The sequence below is a fragment of the Oppia nitens genome, unplaced genomic scaffold, assembly GCF_028296485.1.
Source record: "Oppia nitens isolate AA-2021 unplaced genomic scaffold, nextdenovo-longstitch-racon4-pilon3 scaffold5_pilon_pilon_pilon, whole genome shotgun sequence".
NCBI classification, from domain to species: domain Eukaryota; kingdom Metazoa; phylum Arthropoda; class Arachnida; order Sarcoptiformes; family Oppiidae; genus Oppia; species Oppia nitens.
In genome coordinates this window covers 6230703-6252606 of record NW_026533243.1, presented here as the reverse complement: position 1 = coordinate 6252606, position 21904 = coordinate 6230703, and the positions used below count along the sequence as shown (strand labels likewise).

The 21904-nt window shown below is 23.7% G+C and overlaps 3 protein-coding genes across 5 annotated transcripts; all 3 read right to left on the bottom strand.

The window, feature by feature from the left end:
- Positions 1 to 341: 341 nt before the first annotated feature.
- On the bottom strand, positions 342 to 2117 carry LOC128961872 (NF-kappa-B essential modulator-like). Of its 3 annotated transcripts, none has more exons than XM_054308177.1 (2): positions 797 to 2117; positions 342 to 559 (listed from the first exon to the last, which is right to left on the bottom strand). In XM_054308177.1, the coding sequence occupies exons 1-2, from the start codon at positions 1901 to 1903 to the stop codon at positions 452 to 454; spliced, it is 1215 nt and encodes a 404-aa protein (XP_054164152.1). In that variant the 5' UTR covers positions 1904 to 2117; the 3' UTR covers positions 342 to 451. The 3 variants fall into 3 exon arrangements, with proteins under 3 accessions (XP_054164152.1, XP_054164153.1, XP_054164155.1); XM_054308178.1 differs by having other exon boundaries at positions 801 to 2117; XM_054308180.1 differs by having other exon boundaries at positions 839 to 2117.
- A 2629-nt stretch (positions 2118 to 4746) lies between these two features.
- On the bottom strand, positions 4747 to 14288 carry LOC128961867 (rab11 family-interacting protein 1-like). The gene is made up of 6 exons (XM_054308173.1): positions 14043 to 14288; positions 9062 to 9100; positions 8296 to 8398; positions 5655 to 6853; positions 5357 to 5535; positions 4747 to 5029 (listed from the first exon to the last, which is right to left on the bottom strand). The coding sequence occupies exons 1-6, from the start codon at positions 14071 to 14073 to the stop codon at positions 4865 to 4867; spliced, it is 1716 nt and encodes a 571-aa protein (XP_054164148.1). The 5' UTR covers positions 14074 to 14288; the 3' UTR covers positions 4747 to 4864.
- Positions 14289 to 16406: 2118 nt separating this feature from the next.
- Positions 16407 to 21897, bottom strand: LOC128961861 (multidrug resistance-associated protein 1-like). Its single transcript, XM_054308166.1, has 14 exons — positions 21835 to 21897; positions 21579 to 21761; positions 21386 to 21511; positions 21184 to 21324; positions 20993 to 21124; positions 20402 to 20923; positions 19873 to 20331; positions 19708 to 19807; positions 19597 to 19643; positions 18985 to 19535; positions 18056 to 18897; positions 17347 to 17972; positions 16731 to 17286; positions 16407 to 16675 (listed from the first exon to the last, which is right to left on the bottom strand). Exons 1-14 carry the CDS (start codon positions 21862 to 21864, stop codon positions 16443 to 16445), a joined length of 4548 nt encoding a protein of 1515 aa, XP_054164141.1. The 5' UTR covers positions 21865 to 21897; the 3' UTR covers positions 16407 to 16442.
- Between the last annotated feature and the right edge of the window lie 7 nt (positions 21898 to 21904).

Below are 21904 nucleotides of genomic sequence, written 5' to 3'. Positions count from 1 at the left end.
AATGATTTAATACACATCTATTATTTTTAAACTAGTAATATCGTTATTAAACACTTAAAAATATGAACCAGCTGTTTTAAAAATATGGCTAAAATGATATGAATTGAAATTATACAGTAATAAAAAAATAAAACAACCATTTAAATACTGGTAGTATTGTTATGTTAGAAATTTAAAACTTACGGTAACTAAATTATATATACAGTATATAAAGTTTTACAGTTTTATTTTGGTATTTAGTTCTCTTTAATACTAATTTTTATTATATATATATATAAATTTATATAATGTTTGGTATAAATAAATATGATAATATAATATACATTACAGTTATAGGGAAACATGATAATACAGTAATAATTCATACGGTAATTATAATAAAATATATCATTATATAATCTTAAATATAAAATCAAAAGTTAATTTATGATTATTATTATAGTAAATGCAATCAAGTGAAGAGTCCGTCTTCGTCTAGACATTGCTCGATGTGTTGCCGTAAGACCTGAAACCTTTCAAAATGGTGCCAACATTTAGGACAGGTATAGAATTTCGATGCCTATCATAATAACAACAATCAATTTTTTGTCATTTAATTAATTTATTGTAAATAATTTTACTGTTAGTATTTAATCAATAGTAAGTATTTGATAATTAGTAATTAGTTACCAAAAATAGGAAACAATGTGAGTCCCGTCACCACAAATACTAAATTCCTAATAATACTGGTAAACAATAGTCGTAAAAGCTATCGACTATTGCTTTTAATAGTAAATAAATTGGTTTCAAAACTCACAGACCTTCCCGAATGTCTATGTCTTCGGTGATGTTTTCCTACCGTTAACTCCTCAGTTGTTGCTCTTATGTCCAAAGTTGGTGATCCCTTATCCAATCTCTCCTCCAATTCACTGATAGTTAGCTTAAGTTTGTCGACTTCAATCTCCAGTTCGACAACTTCTTTAACAGCCGCCATTTTGGCCATTTCTTCCAGTTTAAAGTCACGCTCGAAGAGTTGTAATTGTGATTCCATTGCTGGCAATACTTCAAGTTTAGTGATCGACTCTTTCAATTGTGTTTTCAAAGCATTAATTTCTTCAGTCATGGAATCAATCTTCATCTGTGACTCAACAACTTGTGCGCTCATCTCTTGTGATTTAATTTCAGAGTTTATATCCAACTTCTCATATTTGGCCAATTGTTCGCATCTGGATTTAAGTGAATCCACTTGTGTTGTCAACTCTTCAATTAGTATTGATTTATCCAAACCTTCCGTCACTTTACATATTAGTTGTTTGTTCTCTTCTTTCAATTGATTGTTTTCATCAATCATTTGCTTCAGCGTCTCATTCAATCGTTTGTGATCTTCAATAATCTCATTATTTTTATGTTGTCTTTCTTGTATATTCTTGATCTGTTCTTTCATAAAATGGTTATTCTTATCAATTTCTACCTTTAGTTTGTCATTTTCGTCTCTCAATTCTTTGAAAGTAATCTCCAAACTATTGGTCAAAACAGTGTCCAAAGAAATGTTACAGTTCTTGATATTGTCTTCAATACGACTCAAGTTGTCTGCCATTGATTTTAAGGACGCATTTCTCTCTTCAACAAAGTTGTCGTTTTCAATATTTTGATTGTCATTCAAGTCTTCAATTTGACTATAGTCTGGCAGACTGTTCACAATAGAGACCATACGTCTTGTGTCCAAATTGTTGATCAGATGGCTCTCACCTGTTGTCGACCGACTTATTTGTAAAGCGTTTGACACATCATTCAAATGCAAACTATGGCCTAACTGTGGATCAGTTGTTTGATCATCAGGTATGGCCACAATCGACTCACATGTGTTAACCATTTCAAATGAATCCATATTATCATCACTACTGTTGGTATTCATTGTCGCCATTCATACAAATCTTATTTTGATTTTGCGATTATCACAAAAAATATTTATAAATAACAACAAAGTTTAAGTGTCTTTGTCTACAAATCAAGTGATAAACTAATTAAATAAATGTATTACAAATCAATTCAATAAATATATACAAAAACTTTAACAATATTTATGAATCACTAATGACTTGAATCTGAAGACATGTCATACAAACTGAAGGCAAACATCCAATGATTCATACATTTTATACAATCATAACATTTATTAATAACTTTTGATTTAAACCCAAATATTAGAATCTTTACAATAAAAACGTTTCAATGGTTTGTCAACTGATTGTATTCATTACAATGTATTTCAATGATTACGACTTCAAAAATAGTGTTCAATTGAGACGTTATTGACTAATGGTTTGATGTATTGCAATGAATGATGCAATTATTGTAATGACATTAAAGCAGTTTGTTTTGCCTTAAGATATGAGAAATTAATACAAGAAAAAAATGATAACATTTCCTTATTATTGTAAAATTTATTTAAAATTAAAAAAAAATAATTTTAACAAATTATTTACATTTTATATAAATATATTAGGTATTCATAAATGAGATTTATATTGATTTAATTGGACAATATTTTTGCATCATTAAAAATTTATTATAAATAAAGTTTTAATATAAACATTATTTATCAGCAAATGAAAAGATAAATTATTAGTGATTGCAAAATATCGTATAAATATATTAATATTAATATACGTGTATTATATTAATTTGTTGTTTAGTTTCTAAAGTGATATATTAACTAAATTGCAAAAAATTGATATATAATGAGTTAAACTATTATTTCGTATAAAAATGAAAATAATTTGGAAACCCTAGTTTTGATAGCATTTAAAAAAATAAATATTTACTTTAATATAATTTTATTGGATCATTAATTATATTTAAGCCATTAAGGTATTAATAAATTATTGTTTTTATAAAAAGCACTAAAATGATTGTTTTATTAAATTCAATAATAAATAAATATGTTTTGGTGTTTGTGGGCGAAACACGTGAATATAAAAATTAATGTTAAAAATGTTTGAAAACTTTTATTTTTAACTCTCAATTATGTATTTGAATCAAAGATGTGGCAAAAGCGCTGCCAATAAATACAAAAACATTTATGAAAYTATGATATGACATAAACCTAAACCTCTTTTTAATACTAAAGCTATTAAACCATTGAAACCAAAAATAACTCATCTCTAGTCAAACTGCATTACGATATAATCAGCTATTTGTTGAATAAAAATACACAATTTTAGTTTATTTTTTAACTTATGTTTTAGAAATAGTGTGTCAAATAAGTAGTCACCAGAATATTCTAATAAAACAGTTTTAAAAAATTGTATATTTTATTGTTATTTCATTTTTATAGAGTATGTATATTTGATTAATTTGATTAATTGTATGAAAAAATTTCATGATTACTAAATTAGTAATAACTAGTGTCTGATATTATTTGATTGACTCATAGTATTCATTACATCACACCATCATATTTGAGGACTATATTAGTAATTAAAACCAATAATAATTAATGTAAGCGATAAGGTATGTTTCGGACGTGGATGTGTGATACCATATAAATTATATTTATCATTTATTTATATATAATTTTTAAAAAATATAATTTTTAAATTTCTAATTATATTAAATATCAATTTAAATTACTATTTATAATTTAAATATAACGATAAAATTTAATATGATATTCAATATATTGTATACATTTAATTGTTTAATATTTATTAAAACATTTTGTCAAAATTTAATATATAGTATACAGTAGTGTATGTATATATGATATCTCATATCCCGTACCAAATATCTCTGATAGCTTTGTTAGACTTAATGACTAAAAGACAGTGTATTAGTGCTGATTCTGGTGTGATATTAGTCTCTGAAATCATTATTGGATACAATTTATTACTATTTTTGTAATTACAAAGTTTTCTCAATTAAAGTAAAGTAATTTTTTCTCACAATAATATCATTAATCTAATTAACAATTTTTGATATTTAATTTATATATTACTCATAATTATGATTATAGAAAATTTAAATATTTGAAGCAAAATGACGTTAATAGGACCTCAAGTAGACTTAATATTGACAACATTAAGTATATGTTTGGTGATGTCTGTTTTTGCACTCATAATCTTTATGGCAATGTATGTCTATTATACCAAACGTGATAAACAGATTGCCCGACAAACACAACAATTCAATTCATCCATTAAAAGACAATTGTCTATAACATCACCGCGGATTCAAGTTGTTTAATAAAGTATTATCATAACAATAATGTTAGTAAAAGTTATTATAATTAATTAAATATAATATCATATATATATAAATCTTAAGTTTTAATGCTTCGACACCTTTTAAAAATCTATTTATTATCTATTTTATATTTACATTTACAAACATATAAATTTAACAGCAATACGTTTAATAATAGGTAAAACTATAATAATAGTCAAAATATTTTATTTTTAAAGCCATCCACTACTTAATAAGTTTAGTGATTATATTCTATAGATTGTAATTTGTTTTTAAATTTGTTTTGAATAAATAATTTATTTTAATATTTTTAGTGTACATTTTTGTATAGATTGATCATTATATAAGTAGTGACTATTAATTTGAAATAAATAATTAAGACTATTATTAAGTTTAATATTTGACTTAATAAATGTAAATTTCAGCAATAAATTATTGTCATTATTGATAATAAAATTAATATTTAGTTTATAGAATATACACATTTAAAAACAATTAATGAATTTATTAAATAAATGATTTTGCATTGGATAAGGAACTTTAAAAAACATTGAAAACATAAATATAAAATGTAAAACAAACAACATTGAAACAATAATTTGCTTAAAATATATGATAAAAATATGCAATAAAATTGGTCTTAAATCTTAAAAATAGTTTTAAGTTTATAAGAGTTTTGTAAAATTCTTGGCGAAGTCTCGATCACCCGAACCAACAAATTGTCGATATATTGCTCCAAATCATTGATCTGTTCGTTCAGACCTAATATTGTCAACTGTTGAGATTCAATCAATTGGATCAACTCCTGTGTAATAATAGATTAGTCAATAATATTAAAAACATTAATTATTTACAGTAACAATATTGAAAAAAAATTATAGGAAACTGCTTATTCAATATGTTGTTATTATTACAATTATAGTAATTAAAATACTAAATTATTATTCAATAGATTATAATTAAAACAAAACTTACTACCAATACAAAATATTAAAAATTATTATAATTAATTTAATTAAATTTAAATAAAAATAAAAATAAAATAAAAATAAAAATAAATGTAGAAAAATTCCTAATATTTTATTATTTATATTACCTGTAAGATATTTACTAAAAATCTATCAATAATTACCTCTTTGTTAAGATTATCATATTTTTGGTGATAATCTGTTTTAGTCTGTTTCCTATTGATTAGTGATTCAAAAGATGAGTACATGGAGTCAGGACTCGCTTGAGTGACCCTCTTGTCCAACGAAACGGTCGATGGTTTTGGTAGCACATCATTGATATCAATTGTATGCCGTCTGTCAACTATAGGTGAGAACCAAATGTTAGTCAAATAATTTGAAACAATTACTAATAAAAGTAAATCACATACAAGAAGACTAATGATAATAATAAAACAAATAATTTAGTAAAACTTTTCATACTTTTTTGAAGGGCTGCTATGAGTTTCTCGCGATTATTATTATAATATGTTTGCCTTAAGGGTATGTCATTATTTTCAACAGTAGTCACTGAAGAAGACATTGTTTTATTATTATTATTATTATTATTAATGCTTTTGTCAATAATATTGTTTTGGTGTCCATCCGATTGAGACGATAGGGAGCTATGATGTGACACAAGTGTCAGTGACCTATCCCTTCCCTTAATACCAGACTTTGACACCGGTTTACTGTAATTTGAGCTCAAAATGTTGATATTATTAGAACTGAAAGCTTTCTTAAGAGTTCCCTTAAGAGGTTTCCACGGATTTGACTTCGATTCTGAAGATATATTCTTTGTTTGACTCTTACTATTAATACAATTATCGTCTACAACGATATGACTACCATTTATAACAATCTCGTCATTATTGCATTGATTGTGATGATTGACTTCATTTATTTTGTCGACATTTGAATCAAAACTATTGTTTTCATTAATAAGATTTACATTATTTTTTATTTCAATTACAATCTTATTTTCATTGCTATTCTTCAATATGTTTCGCATTTCTTCCTGACTTTGGCTCATCTCTTCTTTGATCACATCATTAGATCTTTCGCTATGACCAGTGAAGTCACTATTAAATCCACTGCTGTCTCCCAATGACTCTTCCTCTTCAACTTTATATTCTTCTTGTGTCTTATCTAAGGATTCATGTTTTTTCAAGAACTTATCGACTAATGATTTGCGTCTTGAGTTAAAGGCATCTAATTTGAATGATATGCTTCTTGTGGCCACTTTTGGCATTTTATTTACATTGTCAGCCATCGACAGTTTTCGTCCTTTGGTCTCATGTTTGTCAAAATGATTTTTGCGATCATCACTTGAACTACCTTTGAGAGCACCTCTGATGTCTAGTAAGCTGTGGTGTACTAAACTATGTCTCTTCTTATACTTATTTGTCACAAAGTTGTTCTTCACGATGAATGTCAATCGGACTTCAATTTCTCCGCGAAATTTTGTCGTCTTTTTCTGTGATCTGCCCTCGAGTTCATACCAACGACTTTTTGGTCGCTCATAAATATCAAAATCTTTTAGCGGAACTAATGTTTGTCCCAGAAATTCATCGGCCAAACCAAATAAATTTCGGTGAAAGACAATCAATTTTATGACATCTGTTTCTTTATTTTCAATTTCGCTGTCATTTAAAAAAAATATAAAATATTTTTAATTAATTTTTAAAATTGTAAGTAAATTAAAATTCAATTTATATGAAATGTTTTGGTTATAAAAATGTTTATGAAATTAATGCATTAAATTTATTTAAAGTTATGTATGTTTTGTAAAAAATTAAAACTTATAAGTACTGTACTGTACTGTATGTATAATTTCTATTATAATTTTATGTAATGATACTGTAAATAGTGATCCTATTATTTATGACCTAATTTATGTCATTTAATATTATCAAACAATATTCAATATATACAGTGTATACCAAATTAAATAATGTTAAAATACTGTAAACATAACAATATTTTAATTTCTATTATTTGTACGGTAATCAAATTCATTATTATTTTTATTAAATACTGTATTTGTATAAAATTTTTATTTTTGTAATAAAATACAAATAAGTCATTAAATACAGTACTACTCCTTAAAAAATACTTTTATAAATTAATTAATTTGTAAAATTAAAACTAACTTATTTAACAAATAATTAATTTAAAATTATTATATAAGATCGTTGAAATATAATAATATTTTTCATTAACATTAATAAAAATTCAGTTTATGTACTAAATTTATATATTTATAAAGTATAAACATAACTGTATATTTTTGTATAATATAATACTGTACAGTATAACATTATAAATACATATTACTTATACTAATATAACTACTGTAGTATTTATACGTTATATTAAATGCATTGCTTATAAGTTGACTATTGTATTATTATTTATATAAATTAAATATTTATATAAATATTGTGTTTGTCTTATCAAAAAAATATTTTTTATTTTATGTGAATATAAATACAATATTTAACAATAATATCGACACAAATGTGATATATTTGTTTAAGATTTATATGTATATATTTATTCTGGAGTTATATATCAAAAATTCTAAATTTCTATTTTTTTTAATATAAATTAATAACTAAACAATTACTAAACTATTAAAGAAATTGAGTCTATTTTGAACCAAAAAAGTTATGGCCGGGATTTGTAACGAGATATTAATTATTAATTTGTAAACTTATTTTATAAAAAATTACTTCAATAATTATGATATTGTTAATAAAAAATAAGTATTATATAATCATAGTTTATTGAATTATGAATCAAATACTTATATTATTTGGACAATTATTTTAGATTCAATAAACTATAGTAATGATTGCTATTTAATAAATTATTAAATAATAAATGTCAATATAATGATTTGAAATAAATTTTAACATTAATTAGCAATCAATTTAATTCTAGGAAACGTCAAGATATTATATATTAAATGTAATTCTACTTAATATAAAATACTCTATTTTATAGTTAATGTAATAATAATTATAAATAATAGTATATTATATTGAAAATGTGATTAAAAACAAAATGAGTGGTCAAATACAGGTCACACTCCTCGTGCCAAATGGGATCAGTTGTCTGCTCTTTAACCGATGTCTGAAACTTTTCCTTTCCATTCTGTATAATAACATATGCATCACTTGTACCTGAAATTACATTTTCCAATAATTACTTTTTAATATAGCATTAGTTTTAAACAAAACAAAAAATAAAAAGTTGAATAATCACTTTAAATAAATTATTATTATTATTCTCTCTCTCTCTCTCTCKCTCTCTCTCTCTCTCTCTCTCTCTCTCTCTCTCTCTCTCCTAATAGTCTGAGTTAACATCAACATAAATATAGCAAAACGGTTGATAAACACGAAAGCAAAACTTTTAAAATAACTAACAAATACATTAACTGTAAAGATATATATCGATAATATAGTGCAAACATAGAGGAAGTGTTCAGCTATTGTGAGCTAACAAACAATTAGTAATGATTTGCGGATCTCATTCATTGTTAATGTAAAGGGAAATGATTTTATGCCTGTTTTAACAAAGTTTTGCTATTTATAAAAATATATATAATTTTTAAACTATAAGTTAATAAATATATTATAAATATATAAAATAGAATTCACTAAAACTTTTTAATATTTTTATTTAACTTTAATAGTATTATGAAAATTATATATTAATAATTGCTTGTTTTTAACCACAATATTATTATAATTTAAACAAATACCGTATCATATAGTGGTATATAATTTATTTATAAATAATAATATAATTATATTAATATTTTATTAAATAAAAGTATTTAATACCATTCCTGCCTTTGGCGATCACATTGCGAGCTCTTTGAACTGTAAAATAAATTATAAAATATTATAATATAAAATATGTAAATAAATTTATAATGTAATAATATAAGTATTTATAAATTTATAACTAACATATTTTGAAAATTTCATTTAAAAATAATATACACAAAAAATAGTTATTAATACTATAAAAATACAATAGTAATTCAGAATTATTTTTAAAACACAATTTATAATTTAGATCATTATAATTATAAAATAGTTTATTGGAATTTATCATGTTCATAAATATTTAAAAATTTATTTTAATTTTTATTAAATGCTTTGTTTTAAATAAAAATAATAATACATTTTAACAAATGACAATATTAATAATATACTACCATTAAATGATATCATTTTTCTATTCAATTGTTTAATCTTAATTAACAAAAATGCTTTAAAAAATCTATAAATTTTATTTAATAGTATATTATAGTAATTACGACTATTAAGTCATTTACAATTTAGTTTACGTAAACATCTTAATATGAAATTCGTGTTCAAATAAATATAAATTTACACTTAAATTCAAAATAATAAAGTTTTAGAATAAATACAATTAATTAAATCAAATTTCGTTTATATTTTTATATTATAAAATTTAAATACATATTGAATATAATAAAACAAATTATTAAATTAATTATTTATGAATATAGTTTTTGTAAAATATAAAAGTTTAAAGTTGTATTTTATATATAAATCATTTATCAAATTGTAAATTTAAAAAAATGGGATTTTATGACAAAACAATTAACAGACAATATCTTAATTCAGTTATGGACTTGTGATTTATATAGATTAAACCATATTTTATAGATTAAAATGACCAATAATTGCAAAGTTATATGATTAGCCAGATAATAGCACCCGACCACTTATAAGCGGTCGGGTGCTATTATTTGGCTAACCTTAAAATTAAATTAAAAAATAATCAAATATAAAATTATATATAATATTTCCATTGGTCATTTTTATATATAAAATATGGTTTATTAGATATTCAAATAAATGACCAGTCGACAGTCTGATATTAAGATAGAGCCCAATTAACATTAAGAGTAAAATACTTTATTAAAATGTTTTATTAAAAACGTAAATATACAGAATGTGTATATACGTTAATATTTAAAATATGATATTAATTATAAATTAAAAAAAGTTAATTTATGATATTTTTCAAGATTTTATACATTTGTATCATAAAGTATACATTAAATCATGAATTGTGAATTAAAAAATACATCTTTGAATTTTCTTACAGATTCACTAATCATTAATATATTTCTAATACTGTATTATCATTTAAACATAAAATATAACGTTATATTAATTAGACTTTAATATTAATAATAAAACAATTAAACGCTTATTTAACAATTTAGTGAAAATTATTATTTATTTTAGCCTTAAAAGTTATAGTATTAATCTATATTTATTAAAATATAAATTATTAATACATGTATAAACATTTTATTGTATTAATGATATATTATAAATTATCATTACTAAATCTACAGTAATAATCTGTATTTATAACTATCAATTTAAATACTGTAACATTTAAATATTTATTTTTAAAAATACAGAATTAACATTTAAATTACTTTAAAATGTTTTAAATACCATCCATACACTAAACCCAATGTTTTAACCTTATTATTTTCATATGTGACGATACTATTGAATATAATTTCAATGTATTTATTCGTAAATCATAACAATTTAAATTGCATAAAATTGATTTTTTATAACATAACTGAATCATGCAATGTAAGCAAAATTTAATTGTGTATTAAATAATAATAGCAAATAAGTTATGATTGAATGACTCTTTGACGACACTATCAAATAGTTAGTGAATTGTTACATAAAATTAAGTGAAACAACTTATTTTAACTTTTAAAATAAAAATAATAAAGTGATATTTTGATCAGATTTGAGGTCAATAATGATATATACAAAAAACAACAAATAAAAAATAGATGTAAAAATGATTTGTAAATCAAATGAAAATAATGGTTTCATTTTAAGAAAATTGAAAAAAGCATGTTATATATAGATATTTAAATATTGAAATCTCATTATTTAAAAAATATATTATTTTTTAAATTTAGTGCTCAATATAAAATTGATTTTTATTACACGATCTGACAGTCATTGCCATACAAAAAATAAATTAATTCAACTAAAATTATGTTGTAATTTATAATACATATTAATAAATTACTTAAAATAACTATCCGTATTATTTAGTAATATAAATTGTAATAAAATGTTATTATTTTATAAAATAAATGTGTCATTTTTGAAATTATAAGGTTATTATAATAATGTACGGAAAGCTACTAATGCATACCAAAAAAATAATTGTATGGTTTTATTTCCTAAACAATTTATATATAAAATAAAAAAATTTAATTTATTTGTTTACTAAAAATAAGCATTTACTGTACTTTGCATAATACTCTAGATATAGAGTATATGATTAAAAAAGATTTTTATCATTTTTTTTAAATTATACAAAAATAAGTATAAAATTTAGTTGTTTATAAGCAATATTTGCAATTAATTTAATATTGTCAAAAAAATTGCATAACATTTAATACAAATCTTTATATATTGTATATAAAAATTTTTTTAATGAAAAAACAATTAAGTCTAGCGTAAGAAATAAGTCAACATTTATAGTAAATTACATGAACTATGCCGGTAATTTTAAACTAAATAAAATTCATTAACTTTGCAACAATTATTATTATACTAAAATATTATACACAAAGTATATTTTGATACATTAAATGATTTATTTTTTAAGCTCTTTAGATATTTTTGTTTAAATTTTCTATAATTAAACTGTTAACCGATATTTCATATAAAATTTTAAGTGATTAATGTCATCAAATAAATTGTGTAATAATTTAGAATATTTATAAAGTCATAAAATTTTAATTAAAATTTTTAATAGTATTCATATACGGTATAATAAAACCATTAAATTATGATATAATTTTATATTAAATATTATCAATATACAGTTAAAAATTATTTGTTTAAAATATAAGCATTTACAATAAAACAGAAATGGTTAATACAACAAGTTTTGGTGTGTTTTGTAAACAAACTTTCAATAATAAAAATTTCAAATGCTATTCAACTAAGTGGTAAAAAGTAAAATTTATAAATTAATATTAATAAACAAACAATTGCAATTGTGTTTTTAGTTATTATTATTATTATTATTTTATTAAAAAAAATACTCTATTCTATTATTGACAATCAATATATACTACATTATAATAAAATATAATAAAAATAATTGACTTCATATGTCATGTTATTCAAATATGTTTGTTATCTATTACTATAATCTCTGTGAAAAAACATGATTTTATTCATTAAAAATATATACTCTTTTCCTATGGTATGGATGGGTCGTTGCACCAGAAGCTCATTGTTTGCCAAACACTCTGTATGAATAGCAACTAATTGTTGGATATTTTAGTAGTCTATGTCTATTAGGTTTTCCTTATAGGCCAACAATCAAAAAACATTTATTGAAATCCATATACAAGTATTGTCTCTTATATATAAAATGTAATGAAAACATATATTCAGTGAGACTGTTATGTGTCTCTCAAGACATTATCAAAAGATGTTTTTAAAATAGATATTTGCGTTTTGTGTTTGATATTATAGGGAAGTCAAACATTAGATATATGATATACAGCACACTTCAAATTGTTTTCACAGTTATAAATGAACAAAACTAAACATTTTTTTATAAATATAAAAAATATTGTTATTATTTAGTTATTACAGTATATGAATTGTATTTATTATAATTAGTAATTTACTTAATATTATCATCAAAATAATATAACTAATGTACTTATAGTCTAAATAAATAAAGTTATTTTAAGTAATTTTGTATTATTAAACTAATCTAGTTATAAGTTAATATAAATATTTTTATAATATTAAATATATTATATTACGTTATAATTCTACAAGAATTTATATTTATTTTATATATAAATAATAATATTCTATTAATAACAATTTAAATATATGTAATTACTTATAAACTATACAATATGACAGTATTATTATTATAATTATTATATAAATTATATTAACTAAAGATTGAATAAGTTATGTCAAGGTGTTGTCACTATTTATCAATAAAACAATGATAATAATAGTATTTTAAGTAAACGATTTGATCAAAACAAATAATTTAGTGATTTATTACTTAATTGTAACACATTTTAGTTGTAATAATTAATTTTCAAAATTTTATGTTTTATATAATTTACATCAAATGACATTGAAGTTTGAGAAATTTAAAGAACAATTAGTTATTATCAGTAAAATTTGATTTTATCCGATAATAAGTACATTTTTTGTTAATTTTTTAAAGTAATTTATTAAATAACTAAAAGAAAAAATACCTGGAAGCAAATTAAAAATATAGATAATTATATTGATTGTAAATAAAAAAAGAATTAAAAATAACTTTAGATATTTAATTAAAAATATATTGATATATCTAACCACATTACAAGGTTTATATTGTTAAATTAAAAATATATATTATCGACAATAAATAAACTGATTGAATTACAAATAAATCAGATAATAATATATTTGACAATTTACAAATTGTTAATCAGATGTTATTTAATGTATATAAATAATAAATGTTTTAATAAACCTTGAAATATTTTTTTAATTAAAAATTAATATTATCAAACTATTAAATAAATGTGAGATTACATTAATTGCTACTAAAGAAACAAAAAAAAACGATTCATATATTATACAAAAATACAAACTTCAAGTTTATTATCACTTGTTTTATGAATAGATAATTAACTTTATAATAAAATGAATATATAATTAAGTTAATAATAATGAATATTATATATTAATGTCTTACCCACAATCTGGACGTGTGTTGGACTCCACATATTCACTCAATTATATTCAACACAGATATTCATATAACAAAATTTTTTAAAAATATCAATATAATATAAAACCAAAAAACAGATAACAAATAAAATATATATGAGATATTCACAGCACAGTCCTAGTTTACAAAGTGTAGCTCAGAGACCATAATAGTGGACTCAACTCCGAAATTTAATGCCACTATTTTTGTTGCATTGAATTAGACTATTATTCATCTATATATATATAACAATAGTATAATGTATATGTGAGATAAAACAGTCAATATGTTTGACACTTAATGTCAAAAATTTTTATAGTGAATATAGAGTAAAGGAATGCATATAAAAAAACTATTAAAAAATATTTTTCACTCAAAAAACAACTATTATTTAATACATTTTATGCGATATAAATAATAATAATAATGCCATTTATTGATAGCATATAAATCATGTAATAGAGTTGAAACATATGAATAGGAAAAAAGTGTTGCACTTTATAGCTGACACTAGAATAGCGCCGGTGGTTATGATATGACAGTCAACAACTCCACACAAACACCGGGATATGTTATTTTGAAACTCAACGCAAAATTTTTTTATAGTCAAACTTTATTTTTTGCACACAAAAAAAACTTTTGAAACAGTGAGACGACTACTACTACTAATAATAACTGTAATGAACATTGAATTGTAACTCAACTCAAACTTTATAATTATAATAATAGTAGTGTTGTAAACCTCTCTTAACTCATGATATAGTGACTACTGAGTGACGGAATATTACTGTTGAATACCAGTCCTCCGTAACATTTATGAGCTGTGGCTGTAATATGTTGTTTGGTTTAGTCTAACATTCAGTCAGATGTGAAATTTAAAAGCATATTGTAGTATACATTAAATAATAATAATAATAATATAATTATATTATATTATTCAAAAGTAAGAATAATTTATAAATATGTATTTAAAAAATATTTATTTAATTTAAATAATAAACAATATTTGAACAGGATACAATTTGCAAATAACTATATTGAGAAAACAACTTATACCCATGTTTATTTAATAATTTAATATTATTATAGTTTTTACTAAAATTAAATAGTTTTCAATTATACAGTAGTATAATAATACTGTTGTATTTTTCAACACACATATACGGTATACATGCTGTATATGATATATAAAATATGGATTTGAATAATATGGTACTGTATATAATATATATCATATGTAATTTATAATATTAAAATTTATAATTAAACTGCAAATGCATTAAACGCGTATTGCTAGTAGTTTTCAAATAATTATTATGTGTATCTTGTCGTATGGTTTTACTATTTTATATTTTTGTTTTACTTTTGCTGAAAAATTATAGTATTGTTTGAAATTTAATTTTTATAGTCATGTAATTAGCGGTAATATCTGATAAATACGGGAAAACGTAATGTTTTTTATTTTTGCCTTCAAAAAAATTATTTCAATGTATACTTAAAGGTATAGGCAGTCACCTTAATGGGTACAGTATATTATATTATATTATATATGTATTTGTAAATTGCGATGACATACATCTGAATTAAATAAAAAATGACTATTATATTATAATTACAATAACTATTACACCTGTAATTACAATATGATTATGAATTTATTAATATAAAGAATAGCTGATTAAATACAATATTATACATAATTTTTTATATACAGTCATTCATGTATTTTATTTATGAAAGCATTCAAAACAAATATAAATAAATAGTTTTGTTTTGAAAATCTCGACATAAATGTTTTGTATTATGTGAATAAAATATTAAAACATTAAAAATATCAAAATTGTTATAAAACATTTGAAAAAGTAACATGATAGTTTATTAAATTTTAACGCAATTTAAAAAAAAATTGGTAACATTATTTTGTCAATAAAATTTATTGCCAGAAAAAAGTAGATTTAGAAAAATCATATCATTTGAATGCAACTAATAATTATAATATTTTCATTCAATTAATTAAACCGAAGGTCGTGTCCATTGAATTAATTGCAGTCATTTAATACATTTTGTTAAACATAGGTTTGTTAGTTCAGCTTTTATAGCATTTATCGTCCTATTAAAACCATAAATAAATTTTAGTATTTACTTATAATGATAAATATGAAAATTTATTTAAGAACACATGATATTTAAAAATAGATAATTGTTTTTTTAAAATAAATATAAATACAATAAAATTAATTAATTAAATATTAATATATTGTTTTATAAATTATAAATTATATTATAATTTTTTACATATAATAGTACTTTTTAATCAAGTTTGTTATGTACCTTAATTATTGAATATTATTTTTATAATAAATTTATATGTATTTTTTTGTACTTTTAATGTATTGATATAATATTGGCTTCTTTAGCCATTGAGTAAAATATAGAGCTAGAGTTTGCCAATAGATTGTTAGGACTGTCAAACTCAGCTACCGATCCCTTATCCATAACCAGTACTCTGTCGTAATCTATGATTGTATTCAATCGGTGGGCAATCGTTACAATAGTTGACGACTCAAACTCCTTTCTAATTGTTTCTTGAATCAAACTATCAGTTTCCATATCAATGGCTATTAATAATTCAAATAATATTATCAATAATTTATGACTTAATGATTGTTATACCGGCTGTCGCCTCATCCAAGACTAGGATCTTAGTCCTCCTCAACAAAGCTCTCGCCAAACAAACCAATTGTTTTTGTCCGACACTTAAGTTTTCTCCTCCTTCTGATATCTGATAACTTAATCCTTTATCCAAACTGTCGACAAAAGTCTTGAGATGTGCCGACTCTAATGCTCTCCAAATTTCATTATCAGAGTATTGATTAAATGGATCCAAATTGAGACGTAATGTTCCGGTAAAAAGTGCGGGATCTTGAGGTATGATTGTAATCCTTGATCTCAAGTCATATAAACCTAATTTTCTGATATCAACGTTATCTATGAAAATGGTTCCCTCGACCGGTTCAATGAGTCGAAACAGGGCTAAAGTTAGTGATGATTTGCCGGCACCCGTGCGGCCAACTATTCCTATCTTTTCTTTGTGTTTTATTTTAATACAAATTTTGTTGAGTACCATATCTAAGCCATCACGATATTTGGTACTATAGTTACTAAAAACAATATTACCATTTTCTGGCCAATTATTTTCAAGTTTTGCATATTCATTGAACCACTCGGCCTATAAATTTAAAATATTAATAAATTCACAAAAAATAATTTATTTGTTTATTAATTATACCTCAATCGGTGTCTCTGTATATTCAATACTTCTTTCAATTGAAACAATATTGCTCTCCATTTCAGTGGCCGATCGGACAAACATTCCTAAAATTCCGGTTAAATTAAGTGAATAACTGATAGCCAGTCCCGCAATACCAGGACTAAGATTATGTCGTGATATGACTGCAAACAATGTAGACATCAATACAATACAATAGCCTAAAAACTCTAGTCTTATTGATAGCCAACGCGAGGCCGTAAAACTTGAATAATAACAGATATGGTTGTCGTCGACCCGTCGGTTGGACTCTTGTATGAACTTTTCTGTCACTCCGTACGCCCTAATACTTGACGATCCGTTGACTGTTTCGCTGAAATGACTATAAATTGGCGATCGAGTGATTGAATCAATTCGTTTCAATTGTCGAGAAGTAGGGATAAAAAACTGTTGAATCAAATAATAGATGACTGATATCGGAAAGACAACTGCGAGCACTAGTGGTGTCTCTAAACTAATCATAACAAATGTCACAATTATCCTAAAAAATTGCAATATAGTCATCCTTAGGTTAAACACGAGGGACACATCAGCCGTGTCCAGGTCTCGGCTGAAACGATTCATAATACGACCGTTTGGTGTCGTATCTAAAAAAAATAAAATATATATTATTTATAATATTAAAACAAATAATTATATTTATAAATATAAATAATTTATAATAACTAACCGAAAAAGTGCATTGGTGCTTTTATGATACGCTTCAGCATTATATTATGCAATAATTTGGATGCATTAATACAGCCAAGACTTACGGATATATTTGCAATCAAATTAAAAACTGCGTCTAATATCCCGATACCGGCGTAAACTCCAAGTCTTATATTTCTTAAGTTTGTATTATTATAATTACTTGAATTTAGCGCATCGTTAGACCACTCATTGAGCCAAAGACCTGCCAATACTTGTGATACATTTGAGATTATTGATGATATGATAATAACAGCGCTAAACGCATAACCAATTAATTTAATATAATTTTTATAGACTTGTAATTTAACTGATCCCGTCTCTGCCTTTTCATTGTCAATCAAACAACCAATTTTTGATTTTGAGTTAATTTGAATACTTTCCTCTTGTTTGCCATATTTACTACTTTTTACACTTAAAATACTCGACGACTTTCTTGTTATTAATCTTCTGGTATTATTCAGTGAATTAGTAGAACCGCTAATGGATTGTCTGATTGATTCCTCAATAGACGAGTCTATCAATGGTTGCATTTGTTGTTTCAATTTTTTAATTACAGTTTTGTCTTCGTTTTCAGGATCAGAGTCAGACTCTTGCATCAAATATTCTGTAATAAATTCAGCAAAATATCCATTTTTGGCAATTAATTCATCAAAAGTTCCGCATTCAGAAATAGTTCCGTTTTTTAAGACAACAATTTGGTCCACTTGTGGTAATATTGAGATGCGATGTGTCACCAAAATTCTTATTTTATTTTTTAACATACCTTTCGGACCGATAGCTTTATTAAACAAATGTCGACCAACATGTGTGTCAACAGCACTGTAATTAAGTTTAATATTTTTGTTGATATTTTTAATACTTATAATTAATATAATTTATAATTTCATTAAATAATTGGACGCTTACCTCAATGGATCGTCCAATAAATAGATGTCAGCGTTAGAATAGAGAGCTCTGGCTAACGAAACCCGTTGTTTCTGACCGCCCGACAAATTGATACCTTTTTCTCCGATTTCAGTCATATCTCCGGCCATCAGAACTTTCAGATCATTTGTCAAATCACAGGATTCAAGAACTTTATTATAAAACCTTTCGTTAACTGTTTCGTTGAACAGAATATTCTGTTTAATTGTTTTATTCTGAATCCAAGCCTCTTGTGATACATAAGCAATTTTTCCACTGACACCGACAGTTCCCTTAAGGATTTCCATTTCGCCTAAAATTGCTGAAAGTAATGATGATTTTCCAGCGCCTACCTGTCCCACAATAGCAACTAATTGCTTGGGTTTAACAAATAATGATAGATCTTTAAGAAGTGGTGAACAATCCTTACTCCAGGAAAATGTGGCGCTATTTATAATTATCGGTATATTTGCGTTATTTTCTCTAAAAACTGAATTTTCATCGATTTCATCGGCATTCAAAAAATCATCGATTCTGTTAAGTGATACCAAATACTATTGATAAATAAAATACATTTGAAAAAGTGATAAAAATTTACAGTTATAAATAACATACTAATGCACTCATTGAAAGTAATACAGGAATGTATCCTAAAGGTAGTCCTATAATTTATAATTAAAATATAACATCAAAAATTATTCATGGTCAATTTATATTATTTAATACTCATTAGATTGAAGAGTGATAGTGAGACAAATGCTTTATTTGGATTTAAGATATTATCGGGCGATATAAACACATAAGTGCCAAAACTAACTAATCCAACCTATAAATTAATATAATATAAACTTTAATGACTTGCACATCAAAAACATAAACAAGGTAACTAACAAAAAAATGAGCTGATACAAATGAGAATGTAATAGCACCCTGGTAAATGGCTGCTTTATTAAGTGATTTCACTTCATTTTCCCTGATTTTCAATAACCGGTCCATAAAAGACTGTTCCCAAGCATACAATTTGAGAACTTTAATGCCATTCAATATTTCACTCATAAGTTTTACTCTTTGATCTTTGAATTTCATTTGTTGTGATTGAAAACTGCGGACAATATTAGCCATATAAGAGTTAAATGGCAATAATATGACGAGAAATGCAAGTCCAGCGAGTGTTGCGATTCCCAACTGTTGCCACAATAGTATCAGTACTATAGTGATCTGCAGAGGCGCTGACCAGACAAAGTTGACCATCAAAAAGAAGTCAATAACTCGTTGACAATCAACAGACATTAGGTTTACAATCTCTCCGGAAGTGAAGCTCTTTCGTCCACAACTCGATAGCTTAAGAGTCTATTGCATAATAAGTTAATACCGTATTAATTAAATTAACTAATTATACATTATATGATTAGTCAAAAACCTTATTATAAATAACTGAGATAATAGTGGCCCTTATTCTCATTGCAAGCAAATTGTTTTGATACTCATATTGATTGTTAAGTATGGATTCAATCATAAGCGCCACAAACATTATTAGTGCATAGAAATACCCCCTCCAATAGGGTTCAGTATTATTGGGATTCATAAATGATAAAAGACTATCCAATACTAATGGACTGATAAATACTAGACTACTGGCCATCAGTTTGATGAGACTGACGAAAAACATTTGCAACCAAAATGTCTTCAAAAGCGGACCAATTAGTTTGATATGGTTTTTAGTTTTACTTTTCATCTCATTTTCAAACAGTTTCTTTTTATTCAGCAATGGTAACCAAATTTTGTTGAATTTGTTAATAATATAATTACTCAAATTATGAACATCGAGATCCCAGAGATCATTGGTCGTCAATGTCCTGTTGCGGCCCTTTATAACCATACTATTGAACCAATTAAATGTCATTTGAGATATAAATGATACATATTTTTCGGGACTTGTTTTCTAAAATAATTTAATAAAATGATTAATATTATATATTTAAATATATTTTGTTACTATTAAATATAATACTTTTTGTATTGTGTTTAAGTTTTCATATGAGTAGTTTGAAAAACACGATAATATAAATTGTGTCAAAATTATTGGATACGAAAGTATTTTAATTATAAATTTAGTTTCACTTAAGAATAAAACGCTTTTATCCTAAAAAAATATAAGAAATAATACATTAAAATTTATAATAAGTTCAAAATGATACTTACATTGTCTGTGAAAATGAGAGTAATTATAGTTCTGTAGTTAAAAGTGGTGCCAATTGTTAAAAGTAACCAAAATATGAATACCGCTGCCGATGAATGATAACTATATTTGTGATGAACTTGTAAGCGATGTATGAAATAAATCTTTAAATAAGATTTAAAATGTTTAATTAACTTATGATATAATAAATAATAAATTTCATACAAATGTGATAGACTTGACAAATGGCGAAATGAAGTCAATTAATGATGCATTAGATTCTTGTGAATCGCCAGTAAAATTGGAAACAAATTCAATTACATTTAATACAAACAAAATGAATGCTAAAAACTAAAATATTTAATTATGATTAATATTTTGCATATTTTAAAGATTGTATTAATTTATAATATTATACAATTTTAAGCGATTCGATGAAATCCCATGAATATATAGTTTTGTAGTATTTATTACTTATAAATAGTGATTCACTCAATGATAACATCCAGAATATGAGACACGGAATCCAAATGAGAACCGACTCTTCAAAACAAATGGTAAAATCGGGAAATGTTTGGGTATTCCATGATATGTCCCAATCCTTTCAAATTATTTAATAATAAATTATATTTTATTTAAATTATATTATATTTTAAATTATATTTTAAAATTACCCAAAAGTTATTACAGCAAAATGGTATCATTGTTTACAATACAAAATTGTCCAGAAATCACAATATTGTT